Genomic DNA, 23,593 nt, shown 5'->3' with positions numbered 1-23,593 from the left:
ACAATCACAGAAAATAAAATGATTTCCAACATCAGTAACAGACACAAAATGAAAGTTATCACAGTGTTATTGTGGATGATTGCATTAATTATTGTCATTCACTTATAAATTATTTTGTAGCATTTACAAGAAATGCTATCGAAAACCATAAATATCGATAAGAAACAAAATGACCAATGATTAAAAGTGACCCACAAGATTCAATTACAGTTTTGAGGAGCTCTCCTGGGTGGTTATTATAATTATGCTGTGCCTTTCCTGTCCCTGGGGTAAATCAGCTCGTATATTTGAAACTTGGACTATACTTGTTAAATGAACATATTATATTTTTTAACTTAACTAGGACAAATCATATTTTTCTTCCTGATGCAATGTTAAAAATCTGATACAAACAACGTGTTCTTGACATATAACATGTCAGTAAGCTGAAATTGCACAAAGAATCATACAAAAAAATAACCACAAGTTTGTATATCTGCATTATCAGCATCATTTTTATCTGGAAAAAGTGGCCCGTTTAGATGCAATACCTGAAACACAGTCAGAAGAGACAAGATAGTTAACATAATGCTAAAAGTATGTAGAAGTAACTCAAAATTTGAAAACACTAATATTTCTACATACATGCATTATCTATCTATCTATCTATCTATCTATCTATCTATCTATCTATCTATCTATCTATCTATCTATCTATCTATCTATCTATCTATCTATCTATCTATCTATCTATCTATCTATCGAGTCTCCATCAATAAAGAACTGTACAAAACTGATTCCAAAACAGTTGGGACACTGTACAAATTGTGAATAAAAACAGAATGCAATGATGTGGAAGTTTCAAATTTCAATATTTTATTTAGAATACAACATATATGACATATCAAATGATTAAACTGAGAAAATGTATAATTTTAAGGGAAAAATAAGTTGATTTTAAATTTCATGTCATCAACACATCTCAAAAAAGTTGGGACAAGGCCATGTTTACCACTGTGTGGCATCCCCTCTTCTTTTTGTAACAGTCTGCAAACGTCTGGGGACTGGGGAGACAAGTTGCTCAAGTTTAGGAATAGGAATGTTGTCCCATTCTTGTCTAATACAGGCTTCTAGTTGCTCAACTGTCTTAGGTCTTCTTTGTTGTATCTTCCTCTTTATGATGCGCCAAATGTTTTCTATGGGTGAAAGATCTGGACTGCAGGCTGGTTATTTCAGTACCTGGATCCTTCTTCTACGCAGCCATGATGTTGTAATTTATGCAGCATTTGGTCTGGCATTGTCATGTTGGAAAATACAAGGTCTTCCCTGAAAGAGGCGACGTCTGGGTGGGAGCATATGTTGTTCTAGAACTTGGATGTACCTTTCAGCATTGATGGTGCCTTTCCAGATGTGTAAGCTGGCCATGCCACACTCACTCATGCAACCCCATACCATCAGAGATGCAGGCTTCTGAACTGAGCGCTGATAACAACTTGGGTTGTCCTTGTCCTCTTTAGTCCGGATGACATGGTGTCCCAGTTTTCCAAAAAGAACTTCAAATTTTGATTCGTCTGACCACAGAATAGAGTTTTAGCCGGCAACGGAGAATGGCACGTGGATTGTGTTCATCGTCAATGTTTTCTGGAAGTATTCCTGAGCCCATGTTGTGATTTCCATTACAGTAGCATTCCTGTATGTGATGCAGTGCCGTCTAAGGGCCCGAAGATCACGGGCATCCAGTATGGTTTTCCGGCCTTGACCCTTACGCACAGAGATTGTTCCAGATTCTCTGAATCTTTGGATGATATTATGCACTGTAGATGATGATAACTTCAAACTCTTTGCAATTTTTCTCTGAGAAACTCCTTTCTGATATTGCTCTCACTAATTGGTGATCCTCTGCCCATCTTGACTTCTGAGAGACACTGCCACTCTGAGAGGCTCTTTTTATACCCAATCATGTTGCCCGTTGACCTATTAAGTTGCAAATTGTTCCTCCAGCTGTTCCTTATATTAACACTTAACTTTTCCGGCCTCTTATTGCTACCTGTCCCAACTTTTTTGTAATGTGTAGCTCTCATGAAATCCAAAATGAGCCAACATTTGGCATGACATTTCAAAATGTCTCACTTTCAATATTTGATATGTTATCTATATTCTATTGTGAATAAAATATAAGTTTATGAGATTTGTAAATTATTCCATTCCTTTTTTACTCACAATTTGTACAGTGTCCCAACTTTTTTGGAATCTGGTTTATATATGTATATGTAAATCGTGATCATTAAAATGTTACAGCCAAACCATCACTGTAAACGCTGTTACTAAGAGGGAACCTGAGAAACATAAGCTACACTTTGACACTGTAAAGTGGGGAAAGGCAAGGGAGAGTGGACACCACACCTTTAGAAGGAAGAGGAGGTAGACCTGTTTTCTTCACAAAATCACTCTGAGACAGTGCCTCCACTATCCAGGAGAGGGCAGTAGAGCAGTACTGCACCTGAATAACAAGCAAACAGAAAGAGACATGGAGCGTTGGTCAAAAACCTGAGGTCCCCTTTAAAGCGCAGGTTCATTAATTACATCAATCGGCTGACAGCTTGGCAGATTCTCAAAGCGGATCTACATTTTAAAAGGGCTCATACAGTGAAAGGGAGAATGACAGATGGGCCTTGGTCTGTGCTGAGCAAGCAAACACAACAGCTGCAGCTAAAATAAGACAAGACCCATAGTCTTGAACCCACAGACACATGCGTGCTCTGTGTGGGACGCTGCTGGGATTCAAAAACAGGTGTCAATGTGTTCGATGGCCACAGGTAGAGAAGTGTGCATAGTCATCACTAACCTCTGACTCCAGCTTTCTCAACCTACGATCGTGATCACGAATCTCCGACATCTGCTTCAAGACGCTGTCCACCCTACACACACACACATGGACACAAATACACACATTCTGTCATTCAAGACGCCGGTGGCTGATTCAGCAGGAGTTGACAGTCTCCATGTCTCCCCCCTTTACACTCACATAAACGTGAAACGAGATCCACCACTGCGAGGTTACTAAATGCCGCCGGGTGTGCATTACATACAGATCTACTTGTCAGTGACAGATATGTTCCCCGCTCACCCATCTTTTCTTAAATATACATTTGAAGCATCTAAAATAAGTTGGTAGCCTAATTGTTCATCTGAGAGTATAAAAGAACAGTAATAGAAGCGACTGACTTTGTGGAGGTGCGTTTTAGACGCTCCGTGTCACTCTCTCGTTGTCTCTTGCCTTGCGTGGAAAGCAGGTTCTCCTTCAGCGTCGATTCCCACATGTTCAGCAAACTGGCCTCTTTGCTTTTCAGGTCCAACACTAAGGAAAAAGACAAGCTTCAGGGTTAATGGGATAGTTTCTCTTCATGTCACCTTCAAGACCTGTATGACTTTCTTTTCTGAAGGTAGTTGGTAACCAAACTAGTTTTGGTGATCATTGACTTCCATTTTTTGGACAAAAAAAGTATGAGGCATTTCTTAGAATATCTTCTTTAAAGTTCCACAGAAGAAAGAAAGGCATACAGGTTTGGAACGACAAGAGGGAACGTAAATGATACCATGATTTTCATGGGTGAACTATCCCTTTAAAGCCAAACCTTGCAAATGAGACTCCGTGTATAATGTAGGATCATGTGATGTATATGTCAGAACTTACTGAAGTGTTGGTTCTTATTGGAGGGCAATCTCTGAATGACTCTTTTGATGAAGATATGGAGGTGGGAGATGATGATGAAGGGCGGGGAGAGGCAGGGACGCGAGTGGTACTCTGAGATCAGGTTGTAGCGCTGGAACTTCCAGTGTACATCGCTGTGCTCCTGAACTTTATTGAACGTGTAACTGTAGACAAATAACATAAACACACAATAATACTAAGCGATATGGTTAGCGTGGCCATGCTGTATAGTTACTAGAATACTGTAGTAGCATACTGACCTCTTCTGCCAGTGTTTTATTGCTAGGAATACACCAATAATACAATTCTGCCTGATGCTGAAGCTGGTTATTATTTTCATAATACTATTCTGCTATTATACTAAATACTATTATAGTATTTTTTATATAAATATAAAAAAATTAATTGTATTAGAATGTTACTCAAGGCATAATAATGTAAAGTATGAATCATGGATATGCATTTTAAGGTTTGCTAAAGATTTCATTTAACAGTGTTATTCCATTATTTATGTCTTTAAAGATCAACTTTTAAGTGAGCATTAGATAATAGCAGAAGTTATTTAAATATATAAAATAAGATGAGCATGAATAATTTAAAATCTAATGTCAGCTGATATATATATATATATATATGCAGTCGACATACAGTACTGTTCAAAATCTGGGGGTTGTAATATTTTTTATTGTTATTGAAAGACGTTTTTATGCTCGTCATCAATCAACCAAAGGTTGATTTTTATACAGTTAAAAGGATCATATGATGCTACTAAAAAGAACATTATTTGGTCTATTTGGTGTTATGAAATGTGTTTATGTGGTTTAAGGTTAAAAAAACACATTATTTTCCACACACTGTACATTATTGTTTCTCCTCTATGCCCCTCCTTCTGAAACGCATCATTTTTACAAGGCTCATCAGTCTGAAAGCGAGGTGTGCTCTGATTGGCCAGTTATCCAGTGCATTGTGATTGGCCGAATACCTCAAGCAAGTGACGGAAATGTTACGCCCCTTTACATATTGTGATGTCCTGTCCAGGCGGAGCGGCAAGACATAAACATAAACCCATTATAAACGTGATATCAACATGATTTCTAGTTGTGTTCTCTTTTGGAAGTCCAAAGTAGTTTCACTTTCTCAACGAAACAGTGTCACACACCGCGGCTTTGAGTGAGTGAAGGCTGGAGGCCTAGAGTGAGCCGTAGTCTAGGCTGAGCAGAGGCGGGCGGATTCTATGAAGGAGCATCCATTGAGCTTTCGGCAACCACATGTGATGACCCTGGGCTGGACTCTGCTTCGTCCACAGTGAAAGCCAATCTGGTGATCCACAGTGCAAAGTTGATGTATTTCCATCAGCTCCAGGCAAGACGAAGCAGATATCATCCTCATTTTAAAGGCCTAACAAAGTAGTTTCGCTTTCACAGTGAAACACACAGCGTCTTTACGACATGGCGGCGGCAACAACAATACTACAATAAGAATAAAACGTATGCCTTCTTTCTTTGCATTAACATTTGGGCGGTGTTATGCAAATCTTCCCACATTGTGACACATTACACATTATATATATATATATATATATATATATATATATATGCAACTTCAAATATCTTCTTTATTCACCAAGTAACACTCCAAAGAGAAAGGAAAAATTTAAATCGCATCATATGATCCCTTTAAAATCAATGTGTTTTCTGTATGAATGTTTTAAAATGTAATTTATTACTGTGGTGTAAAGTTGAATTTTCAGCATCATTTCTCCAGTCTTCATTGTCAAATGATTCTTCAGAAATCATTCTTATATGCTGATTTGCTGCCTTTTTTTTTTACAATATTGAAAACAGTTGTGCAGCTAAATATTTTTTGTGGGAACTATGACATTATTCAGGATTATGTAATTAAACAGAAAGTTCAAAAGAATAACCTTCATATTGTCACGCTGTCTGGTCTCTGTTTCCCTGAGTCTCCACTAGTGGTCTCACTTCCCCATAGGCACCTCTACAATTCCCACATAGCCTTGTCCCTTCATCACAGTAATTGCACTCCTGTTAATTGCACTCAGGTGTCTTTAACTTGATAGTCATTAACAGGAGTGCAATTACTGTGATGAAGGGACAAGGCTATGTGGGAATTGTAGTGCCTACGGTGAGGTGCCTATGGGGAAGTGAGACCACTAGTGGAGACTCAGGGAAACAGAGACCAGACAGCATGACACTTAAATAATTTATTTGATTTTTTTTTCTATTATAAGTGTCTTTACTGTCATTTATGATCAGTTTAATGAATCCTTGCTGAATAGAAGTATTAATTTCTTTGGATCTTACTGACCAAATTGTTTTTGAACTCTTGTATATATCAACTAAACATTTGTAATATCAGCCAGTAACAAATACTTTTTGCTTTCATAAACTCTTTTCTACAAGGATGTAAATTCTAACTGAAAAGGTTAACTAATTTGTCAGTTTATATTAACAGCTAGTCCATATAAATTAATTGTTTTAAAAACAAACAGGAAGACATTTGATGTTAGATCAGTGTTGAAGGTGTAGTTTTTTACCTGAACATTGCAATGAGCAAGTTCACCAACAGAATATTGGTGACCAACAAGTAGACTGACAGCAGAATAAGAACCAGCCAATTAGAATCAGACTGTGGGCATGGCTCCGCCCCCTGATGGATGAGTGTGACGTTGTCTGTACACTCTTTCTCGTGTCTCTTGTCAGCTAGAGTCAAAGAACAAGACTTATTACAACACAATCAATAAAATCAACTAAAAGTACAAAAGCTTGGGGTCAGTAAGTAGTACTACTCTTATTCAGCAAGGATGCATTAAATTGATCAAAAGTAAAAGTAAAGATTTTTACATTGTTACTTTAGATAGAAAACAGAATTTCATATAGACAGAACCCAAAGTTTTGAAAGGTATATTGTGATGGAACTGTATAGCAAAAATAACACACAACAGATACACAGAGACAGAGGTGCACACACATACCATCAATTTCATCCAGTGGTATCTGCCCATATATGTGCATGTATGGCCTGTAGAACATGCGCCGAGTTATCCAACCGGGACGAGAGTCGTAGGAGTACAGCAGCGCCTGATTGGCTACTCCATATGCCATTAACCACACCCCCAGGAAGAACAGGAAGAAAAACACATCTTTCACCTGTGGAGTTCATGATCACTCTTTAGCAGGATTATATGCACTTTTTAGGGCACATTCCGAATGAAAAACTCCTCACCATTTTGCCGACTATGATTATTTTGGGACCAAGTTGTTTGTGAACTGCAAATATATGAATGAGTCTGAGCGTGAAGACCATATAGTCGACACACAGTACCGCACGTCCGAAATTATACGTCCACGGAAACATTCTGTAACAAAACCGCACATGCACTAAACAATACAGTCACACACGAACATATACAGGACATATTTCACTGAATTCACCTGCAAAGAAGCCCAAGAATAAAGAGCGTGAGGGCCGTGATGTCACACTTGTTCCAGATGTCTTGGATGTACAACTTCATCCTTTGAAATACAGTGGTAGATCCTACAAAAAAAGTCTGAGAGGGAGATTAAGTTCCAGCGACTGAACAAGTGCATTGAAATGTATGTAAACACGATGGATATTGTGCATACCTGTCGAATTTCCTCACAGACCAGAGTAAAAACCCAGAAATACAACACAAGCTCTGAAGGGGCGGGTCCATCAGGAGGCGGGGGCTTGAAGTCAACCAATAGGATGTAAGCAAACAGGAACAGGAAGAGGAAGTACATCAACACGTTGCCTAGAAACGAAGTGACCGGTGCAAACCAGAACTGCCGCCATCGGTGCAATATAAAAGGCCGTTTTTGAGAGATAGCCCTTGATGCTGTAATATAAAAAGTAAAGATTTTAACTCCCTACAGCAAGTCAAAGTTTAACAGGATTTGTGATCATGCCATTTAGACGTACCTTCCGGTTTTCCTCTTAGAGGATTACATTCCTCCACATCTTCCTCCCTGTGAAGGACATGTATGACAATTTTTTCTGTATCATCTCCAATTAAGTGAAAATGTTTATGATGCTGAGAAACCATGAATTACATATTTATGCCATCAGGCAGTGACTCGGCTCCCTCGATGCTGTCAAATTCTTTACCCGGATTCAATTCCTCTTGCTTTTCATCTTTCTCCTGCTCCCTAAGAGATTGAAGGGCATAAAAACTTGGAAGATGGTACCAGAAAGAAAACTAAACATTGATGCCACAATCTTGGCTGAAAATACTGACTTGAAACTGATGAGGTTGGTGTAGATAAAGGGAGGCAGGAAAAATGAGAGGAGCAGTTTCCACACTTCTGTATTGCTGTCCATGTCCCCCCACCATATCTCTGACAGTAAAGTCTAGCCATGGACGGGATCAAGAATCGTTACACCAGTGTAACTAAGAAATACTGGCTCTCCAACAGGTAAACATGACCACTACTTACCTGCACTCCATCATGACTGAAGAAGAGGCGAGCGTCAGCCGCGGTGGCCATCTGCAGACAGGTGGCGCTGCCCCATATAGGTGACTGTCTGATCAGAAGCTTGAAAGAGTGGCTCTCATTGCTCTGGTAACACTCACTGAACACATCTATTATGAAAGTGATGAGAAAATACATAATGTAAGTAATGTAAGATTTCTTGATGCTTAAGACTTAATGCTGAATTAAATTGAATTTAATATAATGTATCCTTGCTTAATAATAATAACTGTTTTTTTTTTCAAAACAAAAAAAGATCTGACTAACCTTAAACTTTATAACTAAACAGTCATCTGAGACCACATTTGAGATCTTTGAACCATTAAACAAACTAAACTAAAATTAAATATATTTTAAATCCTGCACTATAAGGGATCATTAAAATTGGAAGATGCAGAATATGAATAAATTGATTATAGTTTTAAGAAACGATGTGTCATGTGAAAAATGCCAGTGTCACAGGCAAACATGTCTGTCTAGGGCATATTTGCTTATAAAAACTATGGTAACAGTAACACAGCATAGTGGAATGCAAAACTGTGTTTAAATATTACCTTTTTTTATTAATTCATTAATTCTTACTTTTGGGCCCCAGTGTAAAACAATCCCATCTGCCATCTTTTAACTTGATTCACACCCACCATGAGCCAGATTCTCAAAGGTTTGAGCAAGTTCTTTCATTGAGAGCTTGGTCTCAGTCTCTGTCTCCAACTTGGAGAGCTCTCTTAATATCTTACATCCGGCAAGAGCACTTAGCACCGACTCCCCCGCCTAGCATCGAAAGAGAGGGGAAAAGAGCGAAACAAAGTTATTACAGTTGTTACACATTGACCATAGGAATTATCATGATCAATGACTCCAGTCATTATAAACAATACAATCTGTGCAACCCTCCTGTTACTGGATGCTTTTACTTGATGAAAAAATTAATATGAGGTTTACACAGTGGCAAAACTGACTACTTACATCTTTAGTGTGATACTAAATCCACACCACTAGATGTCATTATACAGACCAGGATCACTTTAACATGCTTTAAACTTCTCATTTGCAAATGTATATATCTGACCAAACATCATTGATGATAATGATTGCATGTACTTAAAGACGTTAAAAAGAATTTGCATGGAACTTGATATGGGTTTCAACTCTGACTTACCATTTCCCAGAAGTAGATAGACATTTCTCTGCGATTCTGAAGAATGGCCCAGATGAACAGAGATATCCAAGGAGACATACAGCGCTGTTTCCGGTACACACTCTCAGTTTGCAGCAACATATTCACATGCTGGAAGGATGAGACAGAAACTATGATCACAACATTGTTATCTATAATCAATATATATAGAAGTCAAATAATTTCACAAATCCCAAATCCTCTGAAAAAACCTAGCTGTTACCTTCATTGCTTTCCTTGAGGCCCATTTGTGTTCTACTCCAAGAGGAGCGTAGTAAAACGGCTGACAGACATCTTCCATGATTTCTGATAACAACCGTGAAACCTGGGAGATAGAAAAACCTTAATGCACATGTTTTACATAAAGTTGGATGTGAAAGTCTGACATTACAATAAAATATTGGATATGAACAGAAACATAAATAAAACAAACTAGAAATAAAATTTTAAATCTGATTAAAGGTGACTGTAAAGGTTTTGTTAAAATTTTTAAATAAAGTCCTTTTGAATTTTTGCCATCACAGGAATACATTACGTTTTAAAATATATTACAATATAAAAGAGTTCTTCTTAACTGTATAATAATATAATATTTCATAATATTACTATTTGAACTGCATTTTTAATCAAATAAATGCTACTAAAGTGAGCATAGGAGACTTCATTTAATAACATTTTTAACAAATGTACTGACCTCAAACTTTTTAATGGTAGTACATTAGTTTTTTGTTCAGATTTGATATCATAATTTCTCCTTTTAACCTTAAACTTCTAACATTGGTTCCGATGTCTGTCTTCTTTTACCTCATACAGAGTAAGGTCTCGAGCAGCGGATGGGGTGGTGAGGGTGGTGGCGTGGCTCTTGAAAGATGAATTTTCATCTGGTAAAGTTAAACGGGTCCGAGAGCCAGCTAAGTCCACTCGCTCCTGCAGCCTCCTCAGGAGGAATGAGGACACCAGACTGCAGTCCGTCACTGAGCCGTAAAGACTCTCTAAACGATGGTACGTCAGATAGTCCAGTATGTTCAAGCCGTTTTCAACAAACAGACGCACAAAATGGGCCTTGTCGTTCACCAGCGCATCAGTCATTGATTCCTCCAGGTCTTCATACTAAGTGAAAGATTAAATCAAAAGAATCTGTGATGTTAAAACACCGTTTTATAGTTTTGTCCTGGATTCAGTTTCATTCATTCTGCTGTCAATCCTACCCTCCACTGGATGCCACCGTTAAAGAGTTCACTCTTGGCGATATCCACTCTGTCCCAGGCCACTGCCAGCTTCAGCTCTTCAGTGTACTCGCTAGCATCATTAGCTTCCCGTTTAGCAGCTGAACATGCACACATAAACCCGTAAGTATATACTGTTCATGGGCTGAATTCTCAGAGCAGGTGATTTAATCTCACCTCTTACGAGAGCTCTAAGGATGATTCTGTCAAAGTCCTCTCGCCCTTCCAGGTCTCCATGAAACACGGTGATCAGCTCTCTGTTGTGGTAGATACTAAGTGCCTGTGTGAAAAAGAGAAAAGCAACTAAAAGTAAAGGAAATATCCTTTTTCTGCATGCACTCTCTATCCGATCTCTTGTTGGACACTCACCTGCTCCACAAGCTTCTCCAGGTCAGTCTCAGAAGGGAAATGTTTGTTAATCTTCTCTCTGACTCTGTCCCTGAGCTCAACTCTGGCTCTTTTCATACTTTCTTCAGAAGCGGTCGGCAAAGTGGGACTCACCGGTGGACTCAGAGGTATGTCGAGATCCTTCAGTATTGATGCTATCAAGTCTGCCGCTGAACCCGACCCTGCCAGCACCAACCATGGAGTGCTATTTTTCAGAGATAAATCCACTCTCTGCAGTGAGAAAGAGATTATACATTTCAAATATGCTTAAAACTGATTTAATGCCATTTTATACATGACAACTACATTTTAGATTCCTAGACACTTTATGCAGTTATGACTGTAATTGTAAAATGTGTATCATAAAGCCAATGTTCAACTGGTGAGTCTCATTCCAAAAACAGTGCTGGACAAGTTGTGTTACCTGCTACAAATATGAACAAAACCATGCACAGACAGAACAAAACAGCATAAAGTTTTGTTCATGGTTTTGAAAGTACCCAGATTACATTAAATTGGAACATAACATTGAATAAAATTTAAATATAATACTAATAAAACAAAATAATTGTATTTCATTTTAAATAATCTTTTTTTTAAGAAAACATGGTTTAATATTAATATTAAAATAATCATGTGTAATGACCTCAAGCATTGCCGCATCTCCTGCGATCAGCACACACAAAACAGGAATCTCAATGCTTCCACTACCTGATAAGAGCAAGAGGAACACAGAAATGTTAATACAATAGAAATATAGCATTACTCAAAATAAACAAAGAACATAAAAGTACTAGTATTTAGTTTCCATTTGTTTCAGGACTACAGTACATGCTTATTCTGCTCCTCTAGAGAGCAGTGTAGCCCTCATATTACATGCTAAATTATTTGTCAATTTGTGATTGTGGATGAAATTATATGAAATGCTGCAAAAACAACTACCCTTTGTAGGGACAATAAAGAGTGTTTACTACTACTAAATGAAATCATTCTGAAGCCATTTGCTCACTAAATACCACCAATGTTTAGCTTCCCTCTTCTTTCCTCTCACTTGTTGGTTACTTCTCTGTTATTTATTTTATTTAATAAAAGGAAGTGCTTAGTTCCTCAGGGATGTTTTTGTGCTTCCCGTCAGTCCCTGATGAAGGTGTTAGATAAACGATTTGGGAATTTGCTGTTGTGCTTGGTGCTCAAGAAGAGCTTTTCCGTTGAAGCTTCTTCTTTCTCTCACCCCAGATGCCAGTGCGCTGATGGGAGATGAAGTCTTCCAGGTTGGCTCTGAACATTGTTTCACAACCTCTCTGTCCTACACTTCCATCATCCACCAAGAGGAAGGCCTGGTGGTTATTGTCCAGGCAACTGGACTCACGGGGCATGTTGTGCACATAGTACCGTGCTGGGAAACTACCCTTGTAAAGAATAACCAACAGTATGTTTTTACAGAGCAGCCTAGGCAAAGTCCTCCAATGCTTCAAAACACTATTTAGTTCTTTATTACATTTACTGAAATGCCACTGTACACTCTGCAAAAAGTACACTAAAATGTTTCAATTTCATTTGACATTTCACAATTTATCAAATCAAATGGCCTCTGCAAATATCTTATACTAGACTGCCCCAAAGTTAGGTGAAAGTGAAGTTAATCACAAGATTACTGTATGTTTTGTATGACTAATACAGTAATGATTATTTGTATCCATTGACCAATATGCAAAACCAATTATTATTATTGTTTTATAATAAATATAAAAAAATAATAATAACAAAAATGACAATAATGATATATGATACAAATTAAATTAAAATAATTTCAGTTAATAATAGAAATAGTTATACATATAAATAATTCATAATATTATCATTAATTTAATTGTGACCTGTAAAGATCTGTAAAAAAAAATATCAGTCAAATCAGCTAAGGGTCTGTCTCTATTTATATGCACACACACATATATAAACATAAAAATATACCTAAAAATAATCAATTTTGACGTTCTTACATTTTAAGTGTGGATTTTGTGTGAACCGTTCATACTGAAGCAGAATGGACTCATATGGTTGTACCTGTGGGTTTACGAGTTGCTGACGTTGGTATATCAAGCCCCAGGGTGCAACACCAACAGCTATAACTTTGCCCTGGGAAAGAGATGAAGCTGTTGCACAATGATCCCTTACTGCCTCACCTACACAACGACCAACGCCCTCCCTCAGACCTGATGTCATGATCCAAGCCCCTGGAAAAAAGAAAAAGAAAAGCAACTATTACACTCAATGACTCAGCAATTTACACTATGCATTAAATAGTGCATTAAATTGCACAGAAATACAAACAACATCACTGATAAACAGTGAAAAGATATTTACCATACTCTGCAACTCTTCTTGATTTAAGCCATTAATTTTTTACCATATACATAATAAATTTTATCAACAAACTACAAACTAACACACAGGAGGAATGCCACTGTTAAGTAATACTAGTTTGGCCTGTCTATCAGTGACCTTAAGACTAGTCACTAATTACTAAGTGCATGAAAACAGTTATTAACACTTTTCCAGAACACATTTCATATAAGCTGTCCTACCTGATCTACTCTCTGAGCCAGAGAGTAAACATTTACTCATAACCATGTCCACATCAGAGATAAGTGGTTAGTTCACCCAAAAATGTAAAATTAGCCCATACATTAATCACTCTCAATGCATCCTATGTATATATGACTTTCTTCTTTCAGACAAATCCAGTCAGTTATACTAAAAATTCTCTTTGATCTTTCAAGCTGTTGGGCAGGTGTTGCACTGCATCAGTCCAAAAGAAGTGAAATAATGGCTCATGGCTCCAGCGGGTGAACAAAGTGCTTCTGTAGTGAATCTATGTGTTTTTGTAAGAAAAATATCCATATTCAAAACTTAATAATCACATTAAAGGGATAGTTTACCCAAAAATACCCCCAGGGCATTCAAGATGTAGGTGACTTTGTTTCTTCAGTAAAACACAAACAGGGATTTTTTACTTAAATCGTTGCAGTCTATTAGTCTTATAATGTAAGTGAATGGGAATCACAGCTAAAACATACAGTAAAACAAACAAACAAAAGAAAAACATACACAAACAAAACCAAATTAAACCTTGCAGCTTGTGATGATGCATTGAAGTGCTAAGACACAAAACAATCGGCTTTGCAAGAAACTGAACAGTATTTATATTGTTGTAAAGTGGACAATTTGAGAGATAGGTGGTGGTAATGCACTTATAAATCTGCGATCCACCATAAAGCATGAAGAATGTACTGTATCGTCACAAGCTGCAATGTTTGATTTGGTTTTGTTTGTGTGTGTGTGTGTGTGTGTGTGTGTGTGTGTTTTTTTACTGTATGTTTTAGCTGTGATTCCCATCCACTTACATTATAAGACTAACAGACTGCAATGGTTTGAGCTAAAAATCTTGGCTTGTGTTCCACTGAAGAAACAAAGTCACCTACCTACATCTTAGATTCCCTGGGGGTTAGCAGATAAACATAAAATTTTATTTTTTGGGTGAACTATCCCTTTAATGTAGCTTGCGCCAAAGTCCTTTAAGGGGGTGGTGTTGGCGCAGTGGATAAGACGCATGCCTTTGGTGTGAGAGACCCGGGTTCAAATTCACTGTGCGACACCAATGTGTCCCTGAGCAAGACACTTAACCTCTAGTTGCTCCAGAGGTGTGCAACCTCTGACATATATAGCAATTGTAAGTCGCTTTGGATAAAAGCGTCAGCTAAATTGAATAAATGCAAATGCAAGTCATGGCTCCGGACAGCTATTTCAGACTAACAAGACCAGGCTCCTGTCTAAATGAATGGGCATAGAGTCAGAACTGCACTTTCACTGGTCACTGGGACATAAAAACTGCATGTATAGAAACCTTGCCCCAAAATAAGGTTTAAAACGCCTTTTTCCCCACAGGTTATACTTTTACCCATGCATACGCAAGGTTTCCTCAACTGTGCGCATACGTCAGTGGAACCATATCATATATCATATCATATATCAAAATCCTTTGACTTTCTTCTTTACAAATCCTCGTTTTGTACTCTCTCCTGCACTTCTGGAATTTATCACTTCTGAGCAGCACATGCCCATACATCATCCAGCGGGATGATGTATGGGCATGTGCCACTCAGAAAAAATTTACAACAATGAGCACAAGCTAAATTAAAGTGATTATTACATTTTGATATGTAATCAAAAATGCATCGATTCATTACAGGAGGACTTTGTTCAACCCCTGGAGCCGTGTGAGACGGATGTGCGTTTTTTAGTTCACGTCTTTTGGACTGAAGCACTGCAACACCGGTTATTTTAAAGGGGCCATATGATCCTGCTAAAAAGAACATTATTTGGTGTAAAGAAATGTGTTAATGGGTTTTAAGGTTAAAAAAATCATTATTTTCCACATACTGTACATTATTATTTCTCCTCTATGACACGCCTTCTGAAATGCGTCGATTTTTACAAAGCTCATCAGTCTGATAAGAAAGGTGTGCTCTAATTGGCCAGATATCCAGAGCGTACTCCCCTTAACATGTTGAAATCCCCATATTGAGCCAGCTTGTGTCACAATGATCGAGTCTTAAGATCCAAGTTGCGAGGGCAAAAATGGTTTATTTGCGTAACTCAGCAAGCAATGAGAAACGTAGGAAGACGATGGCATAACCCCACATGAATCACGTCCAGACCACTCAAGCTGCAGTAACTCAAACCCAGCCCAGGAATCCCAGGTGGGTGAGGAATAAGGTTCAGAGAATGCCAACTGGAGGAACAGGAACAACAACTAGACAGGAGAGACAGATGAAAATCAACGAACCAACAACATGAACAGGATGCCAGCCAAACTTAAAGGCAGAGCAAATGAGCTGCAGCTGGTGCTCATAGACCGCAGCTGCAGTGATAGTTAACAGACGCACACAATCAGAAAGAGACGCAAGATGAACGCACACACCCATGAACCGTTACAGCTTGACAATGGCATGGCCAGTGGATTCTACGAAGGAGCTTGCGGCCACCACATTTGACGACCCGAGGCTGGACTCCGCTTCGTCCACGGTGAAAGCCGATCCGGCAATCCACAGTGCAAAGTTGATGTATTTCTTCAGCGAGCAACACGGATCAGCTCCAGGCATAATGAAAGCGGATATCATCCTCTTTTGGAAGGCCAGACAAAGTAGATTCACTTTCACAACCAAATATACAGCATCTATAAGACATGGCGGCGGCGGCAACAACAATACTACGAGAATAAAAGGTACACCTGGGCGGCGTTATGCAAATCTTCCCACATCGTGACATAGATATATGGGGGCGTGTTAGAACGAGACGTTTTAGGGGGGTGTGGACAAGTCTTAATTTTATAAAGAATATCTCTTTGGATTTGAGACTTTAGTCTTTGCAATTTTACAGATCTTCTTTATGCACCAAGAGCTTGTAACACTTCTAAGAGAATTAAATTGCATCATATGACCCTTTAAAATAACTCAGACTAGATTCATCTGAAAAAAGAAAGTCATAAACATCTAGGATGAGTAATTTGTGTACTTATTTTCATTTTTGAGTGGACAAACCCTTTAAATATTCATAAAACATACTTGGTTTCTGGATGTCTATGTGCAGTGATATATGATAAATTGATATGGCCACTGTAGTTTCATTACATGTTGCATTTTTGATATCAGTTTCAAATTTTAATGACCTCTCATGACTTATCAGTCAGGCTTATGGAACACCTCACTGAACAAATCTGGCAATTCATCCCCAGCTTAAAGTCTTAACTGTAGATTAAAAGTCTTCTGCGGCCTATATTATTTCAATAAATTTCATAATGTTCTCAGAAACCTCTTGAAATTTGCTATTTACTGGAAGTTTGTTAGTCTGAGTATTTTGAGTGTGTATGTAAAGGCCTGCGTGGACAAACTAATGGATTTCTGAAAAGGAAAGTAAAATGTTAATCACACATTTACTCTGCCATGCATTAAGTGCTTTTAAATTTTTTTATTCCTTGTTAATTTATTTTAGTTCTTACTTCAACCACTATTTATTGTAGTATTAGTGCTCAATATTAACCCAGGTCGAATAGTGCAGGGGGTAGGTAGGGTTAACAGCCCACATGTGATTCATTGGATAAGTGAGTATAAAGGTTTCAAGCACTTATAACTGAGCTAAATATATACGAGCAGGAGAGGTTACCTGTGCTCTGTGCAGCCCGGACAAGACCCTGTCTGATCACCTCTCGCACCCAAGGTTTTACCTTCTCTTTCCCCTCTCCCCCAACCACAGACACCACCAGATTGGGTACCGGCAGGCCCCACTGCGATGTCATCAGCGAGTAAACATTGTCTGGAGGTGTATCGTGTGCCAGACGCAGAAACTTGGGGACACAAGATGAATGACATATGAATGCACAGCAGAAAAACAGTCCTGAATGTTTGTAAGGGAGAGCGAGGTGATTTTATCCTATGTGGAAGATGAGCCACCCCTTGTTTATAGACAGCAAAGTTTTTACTCACCCTGTGATGGAGAGAGGCCCATTAAATAATTGGTAAATACATTTATTAAGCTAAAAAAACAATATTTTGCTGTTCAATGTGATTTTTTTTATGCATTGGCTAATGCATTGTGTTTTTTTTTTTAATTCTTCAATTTGAACTTAATTTTGTTCTGAAAAAAAAATGCCTTCAAAATTGCACTTTATCTTTAAATTAAACTTTTAAGAAGCCATACATCCATCCAGTCTATTATAGAAACTGCTTTATTCTTATCAGCGTCATGGGGAGCTGGATCTTTACCCAGCGTCTTGAGCTGCGGGTGAGGAAACTCCCTGCATGGATGGTCAGTCCATTACAAGGCTCACAAATAGATCTTAAGAAGTCATTTTTATTGAAATGATTTTCCTTTGATATATCACGAGCTGAGAATGTTCAGTTTTATTTCAGCATAATCAATGGTACAGAATTATCTCATATGTGGCTCAACTCACCCCACACAACCCTATGTTTGATATTATTCATCCTAAACTAAGGGACACAGGCATTCAGACAGCCGTGACATTCAGACACATGCTCCTCACATGCACCAACATGCAGGATATTTACAATATATTGTTACTCAAAAACTGCTGAATGTAGGAAGGGATTTGGGTGAAAAGAGAAAGACTGAACAGTGGATCAGGCAACACACAGTCTCCAAAAAAAAAAAAATCAAAAATGTTTCCTTTTGTTGCTGTTTAATTTTAATTGTTTTTTTTTATGTGGTTATGAGAAGTGTGTTTGACTCCAGGCTCTGTGGAGTTGGTTAAAGGGAAGTTTATAATAGCTGTAGACATGATTTCATTGCTGTTCAGTAATTGCCCAGCGGCCTGGCATACTTTTAAAGGGAATGACAATAGACCATAGTCAAGGTAGTGCCATATTTAATTTTTGACAGGAGTGAAAATGAGGCTGTGAAGAATAGAAACTCAGTGAGTTCAATGTATTATGAATGTATACAATGCTGTTTAACAACATGCAAATTGTTCAATTGATGAACCAACTTTCCAAAAAACTTTCAGAAGAAAACATTTTATATTTTTTCTAATAAACTTTAATTAACTGTGGTGCATTTACAGTTATATTTATTAATGCACTCTTTCTGTTAAATTCATAAATAAATATCTATCCCTCAAAGGCTCATTTCCATTTTCACTGTGGTCTACCCTGACTAAGGACTATAACTTAATATAAATATAATTTCAGTGTATTTATATTTTAATTTAATTAGTAAAAAAAGAGGGTTTTGCACTGAAATGTGGCACTATAGTGAATTTGCTTTAAAAAAACATTCTCAAGAAAATGAAATGGTAAAACTTTACAATTTGTTAACAATTTGTTAACAATATTAGTTAATGCTTTAGATGCCACAAACAAACAATGAAAAACCTTTTAATTTAAGTTACTGATTATTTATTAATAGACTTCATTGATAAGATCTCATTTACCACTGTTAAACGAATTTTCAAAGGCAAAAATCCAATAATTTCAAAAGGAATCCAGGTGATCATGAATTTCAAGTGAGGACAAAAGATTTCCCCACACAGATTTTGCAATGAATTCAGCTATTCATTTGAATTCACCACGTTAACCAACAGAAACCTGCTTGGTTTGAAAACAACTTCTGTGTGAGCTCTGCTTCATACATGGCTATACTTTTGACAATAGATAATGGTTCTTTTTTGTCCATGGAATTTCCTCAGTAATCTGTGATTTTAATCACATTTGCGTTTTTATACTTCTTGTTCAGGCGCAGTGAGTTTTTAGCAATTTCTTCAACAAATAAAACCTCACTGTAATGTATTACCTATTTATTATAGTTGTATTGTCAGATAGAGTTCATATTCTAAATTACATTAACTGTGAATGTGTGTGCTTGAGCACGTGTAAAAGAAAGCAAGACACCCACTGGACTGTTTCTGCGTCCAGCTCCAGCAAACTCCAGCTGTCCAAAGGCATCAGTGGGGCATTCAGAGGTGTGTTGTTCACTGTCCCACTGGCTGATCACACGATCACCAGCCGTTGTGGATGCATGAACTTCCTGTGCTCCACCACACTGGCACAAAGCCTCATTACTGCCAGAGAGAGAGAGAGAACTGTCAAAACAGGTTTCAGTGAGTTCAGAATTCTCATATACTTACAATTCAAGCCATCATTTCAGATGAAGAGAAAAAAGAAATCAATATCCTTTGTGTGTGTGTGTGTGTGTGTGTGTGTCTGTATGTGTGTGTCATTCATGTTACAATTAATTAAACTAAGACATTAATAGCATGTCACACAATGTACACATAACTACTTAAATTTATAAACTGAATGAAAAATGGACAGAGAAAATCTACTGTGTTGACAAATGGCTAGGAGTTCACATTCATTCAAGAAAAAATGGCGTGTTAGTTGACCCACCCTCCATTACCAAATCAGCTACTTATCAAAAGCGGCTCAGATCATATTACCAGAATATCAATGTCTGTTTTAAATGAGAGTATGAAAGAACTGAATAGTTTTCTCCATACGCTAGTGAATCTGAATGCAAGAGAAAATGTAAAATGACAGTTGTACCAAGATGAGTCCTCCACAAAGGTAGTGCATACTCTCTTTTTAATCATCTTTGGGATCCAGCTCTACAACACAAACATTGGAGTAAAGCATGAGTCAGAGACATTTTCACATGCAGGTCCGGTTTCTTTCCTTTCACATTCAGTGACTGAAGAGAAGTATTACTGGCAAAAGAATTTCCAAGGAAATGTTGTAATGTGTGAGTTGCAATTCTAAATCACAGAAACAGCTTATTTGTGACTTCTGCCTGCTTAAAGATCTTTCGAAACTCAAATATAGCCTAGTTTACATAGAACAACAAAACACAATCACAGTAATCAAAATCATTGTACTTAGCCCATAACTGTTCTTATTATAATAATTTTATAATAAAATAAAAACCTTTAGTCTGGATAAAGACACTGTATATTAGATGTATTTGGAAATTAAATAAAATGAAATGCAAACTAAATAAAGAAAATAAATATTAAAATATATTTCAAAAAACGGTCTCAAAAATGTTTTGGTAATTAAAACAGATGCTGAGCTGAGATACTAATCAAAACTTTAGGAACATTTGAAAAAATAAAAATACTTCTTATCTAAGGTTGCTAAAATGAAATAAACAAGGTCAACTTGATTTCAGAACTACAAACAGCATGTTTATTTATTCAACATATTATATTATAATGGATAATAATTCAGCATAACACAAAATATACTAGCTCTGTAGTTTCACAATGTTTTCACTTTTAGCATGCTATCAACCATCTTCATCCTGAATTTTTTTTCTAATTTTATTCTTCAATAATATTGTGTATATTTTTATTTAATATAATTTATAAATATACAACATTTAATATTTTATTTAATGGCCTTTTGAGAATTATAAATGATTTATAGTGAAATTCAACACAGTGAAATTAATAATACATGTTCTCACATATCTTAAATGTAAACATCTTGTAGGACTGACAAAATACTGTACATATATGTGTGTATGTATACGTAGCCTATGTATGTATATGTAGGCCTCGCCATCTTCGTCCCAAAAAAAACAACAACTGTTAAACAGGCTTATACTTTTAATATGTTGCTTTGAATTGAGAAGGTTTGGTTAATCATTTCATCTGACTTTCCTCAGAAACATCAGAGTAAATCCAAACCTTTTAATGGAAAGGCCATTTAAAAAGTCATTACATTTGCATTAGCTTACCGTTGTTGCATATTAAAATACATATCCTAATGCATTTAAATAATAAGGTGGAGACTTATTGAATTTTTTTAGGAGTGGCAGCAGGACTCTACCTTTGATAAATTGCTTCTGCTTATACAGTCTCAGGACAGCAGAGTCAAGCCGGAAGTGGGCGGAGCAAAAGTTAACTTACTAAGCATAGCGCCACGTGGTGTTTTGGATAATCTCAAAGTTTTACTCTACGTTGATGTCAAGTCAGCATTTTTTTAGAACGATTTAATCAGATGATAAATAGATGAAGTAGCTGATCGAAAACATGGTGAGATTTATTAGGCTTTCATAAAACAAAGCTACTAATACAAATTATGTTTTGGCATATTCTTATTCCAGGAGTAACTGAATTATATTCTATTTTAGAATGTTCCACAACAGCTGGCTGGCTCCGTTGACTGTTGGATCTTTATTTTTGATGGAGAGAAAAAGGATATATATATATATATATATATATGTGTGTGTGTGTGTGTGTGTAATGAACCAATATGATCAAAGACTATAGAAAGGGACTTAGATATGCATGGCAACTATTATATATATTGCTACTTATGTTTGATAATGTGAGTGAGTGAGTGAAGTGACATTCAGCCAAGTATGGTGACCCATACTCAGAATTTGTGCTCTGCATTTAACCCATCCGAAGTGCACACACACAGAGCAGTGAACACACACACACACACACACTGTGAGCACACACCCGGAGCAGTGGGCAGCCTTTTATGCTGCGGCGCCCGGGGAGCAGTTGGGGGTTCAATGCCTTGCTCAAGGGCACCTAAGTCGTGGTATTGAGGGTGGAGAGAGAACTGTACATGCACTCCCCCCACCCACAATTCCTGCCGGCCCGGGACTCGAACTCACAACCTTTCGATTGGGAGTCCGACTCTCTAACCATTAGGCCACGACTTCCCTTATGTGTATAATGGAAAAATAATTGTAAAAAAATAATAAAATGTTTCAATCTTGAAGCTTCTTTTTGTCTATCCTCATCTATCTATCATCTCATTAAATCGTTATAATAATAATTATAATAATGTTATTATAATAAATTGCTGATTTGACATCAACGTAGATTAACACTTTGAAGTGATTCAAAACACTACCAGGCACTATGCTCTTGCTCCGCCCACTTCCGGCTTGACGCTGCTGGCCTGAGACTGCTGTAATGAAAGGGACCTGCGGTTCTGCAGCTGGAGGTATCTCGTTTAAGAGAGGCGGGGCAGAGGAACTACAATAATGTACAGTATTTGAAAAATAATGTGTTTATTGAACATTAAAGCATGTCAGCATATTCTGTTACACCAAATTATGATTTTTAAAATAGCATCGATATGACCCCTTTAATAAGATATATCAGCACAATAACACACCACAAAATATAATCTAATTATATTTATCGATAAAATTCTAGAAAATATTGAGATATTATTTTTGTCAATATCGCAAACCCTGACACAAAGGATTTGCGGCCTTTTCCTTTTTTCTTTTGGCTAGTAGAAGTTATACATGGCCGGTATCTAACTTAAAAATGTAAAATGCCAAATTGGCTGGTAAGTGAAAAAGTTAATTTCAATCACTGCCCACCAGAGTAAACAGGAGTTTCCTTATAAGCGTGTTAACGCAATGGGAGGGACCGTTCGAAAAGGAACTATGGCATGGAAACATGGAATAACTTGGGAAAATGCGCTTTTTCATTCAACTTCTTACAAGTGCATAGCTGTATAAGCCTCGCAAAATCGTGACTCCAGACATCTGTTGTTTTTTCCAGAGTCTATAGATATCAGTCATTTGCCATTTTAAGAGTTTCTCCTAACCAGCGCTTTCTATGTGCAGTATGGAAATCCACATCGTTTTAAACGTTTATTACATTTTAATGCAGTTATGAAATAAATATTACTCAATTGACAAAGCATGAACAATTACAAAAAAATAATAATTACTGCCATCCAACTTCCTTACTGAAAATATTTAAAGTATTGCCAAACAACACATTTCCATTAATAATGTAACAAACACACCTGATCTTTTTCGGATTTTCTTTCTCCTACACCTGCTTCATTCTCTTTCTCAATTTTCTTCATTTTGATCATCTGTCCGTCTTAAAGTGTAGGCTTATTAGGGATCAATTATTTCTCAGATGAGCTCCATGGTGAGTCTAGATCCAATTGTGTTCTAGTTTGCCATCAACCGGATTCACGAGATATTCAATGAAACTTATTTCTAAAGCTGTAAATTTGAAAGCCCCGCCCACACTACA

General features: G+C 37.2%; 2 protein-coding genes across 3 annotated transcripts in view; both read right to left on the bottom strand.

Moving 5' to 3' along the window:
* The window catches only part of LOC132149195 (nitric oxide synthase-interacting protein), a 16,353-nt gene extending 14,866 nt beyond the window's left edge, over window positions 1-1,487 (bottom strand). Inside the window, exon 1 of the mRNA XM_059558205.1 lies at window positions 1,483-1,487. The gene's annotated coding sequence lies outside the window, so the exon portion shown is untranslated. The remainder of the gene's footprint in view (window positions 1-1,482) is intronic.
* LOC132149193 (transient receptor potential cation channel subfamily M member 4-like) overlaps window positions 1-23,593 on the bottom strand; it is a 23,703-nt gene extending 110 nt beyond the window's left edge. Inside the window, exons 1-28 of one of the 2 annotated variants that reach the window (XM_059558201.1) lie at window positions 23,355-23,593; window positions 20,115-20,176; window positions 19,465-19,630; window positions 17,218-17,398; window positions 13,060-13,229; window positions 12,227-12,404; window positions 11,642-11,706; window positions 10,978-11,226; window positions 10,786-10,888; window positions 10,591-10,709; window positions 10,187-10,492; window positions 9,606-9,707; window positions 9,365-9,493; window positions 8,847-8,976; window positions 8,170-8,315; window positions 7,971-8,083; window positions 7,786-7,881; window positions 7,655-7,701; window positions 7,339-7,571; window positions 7,147-7,262; window positions 6,938-7,070; window positions 6,687-6,861; window positions 6,249-6,414; window positions 3,674-3,855; window positions 3,205-3,337; window positions 2,825-2,897; window positions 2,383-2,479; window positions 1-530 (exon numbers count right to left, since the gene is read on the bottom strand). The exon at window positions 1-530 is cut by the window's left edge and continues 110 nt beyond it. In XM_059558201.1, the coding sequence (XP_059414184.1) occupies window positions 496-530; window positions 2,383-2,479; window positions 2,825-2,897; window positions 3,205-3,337; window positions 3,674-3,855; window positions 6,249-6,414; window positions 6,687-6,861; window positions 6,938-7,070; window positions 7,147-7,262; window positions 7,339-7,571; window positions 7,655-7,701; window positions 7,786-7,881; window positions 7,971-8,083; window positions 8,170-8,315; window positions 8,847-8,976; window positions 9,365-9,493; window positions 9,606-9,707; window positions 10,187-10,492; window positions 10,591-10,709; window positions 10,786-10,888; window positions 10,978-11,226; window positions 11,642-11,706; window positions 12,227-12,404; window positions 13,060-13,229; window positions 17,218-17,398; window positions 19,465-19,630; window positions 20,115-20,176; window positions 23,355-23,426 (3,777 nt within the window). In that variant the 5' untranslated portion in view covers window positions 23,427-23,593 and the 3' untranslated portion in view covers window positions 1-495. Of the gene's footprint in view, window positions 531-1,950; window positions 2,480-2,824; window positions 2,898-3,204; window positions 3,338-3,673; window positions 3,856-6,248; window positions 6,415-6,686; window positions 6,862-6,937; window positions 7,071-7,146; window positions 7,263-7,338; window positions 7,572-7,654; window positions 7,702-7,785; window positions 7,882-7,970; window positions 8,084-8,169; window positions 8,316-8,846; window positions 8,977-9,364; window positions 9,494-9,605; window positions 9,708-10,186; window positions 10,493-10,590; window positions 10,710-10,785; window positions 10,889-10,977; window positions 11,227-11,641; window positions 11,707-12,226; window positions 12,405-13,059; window positions 13,230-17,217; window positions 17,399-19,464; window positions 19,631-20,114; window positions 20,177-23,354 lie in introns of those variants that run through there. The other variant, XM_059558199.1, reaches the window with a different exon arrangement.

Source organism: Carassius carassius, chromosome 9 (assembly GCF_963082965.1).
Source record: "Carassius carassius chromosome 9, fCarCar2.1, whole genome shotgun sequence".
In the NCBI taxonomy this organism is placed as follows: domain Eukaryota; kingdom Metazoa; phylum Chordata; class Actinopteri; order Cypriniformes; family Cyprinidae; genus Carassius; species Carassius carassius.
This window is presented reverse-complemented; position numbering and strand designations above follow the sequence as displayed.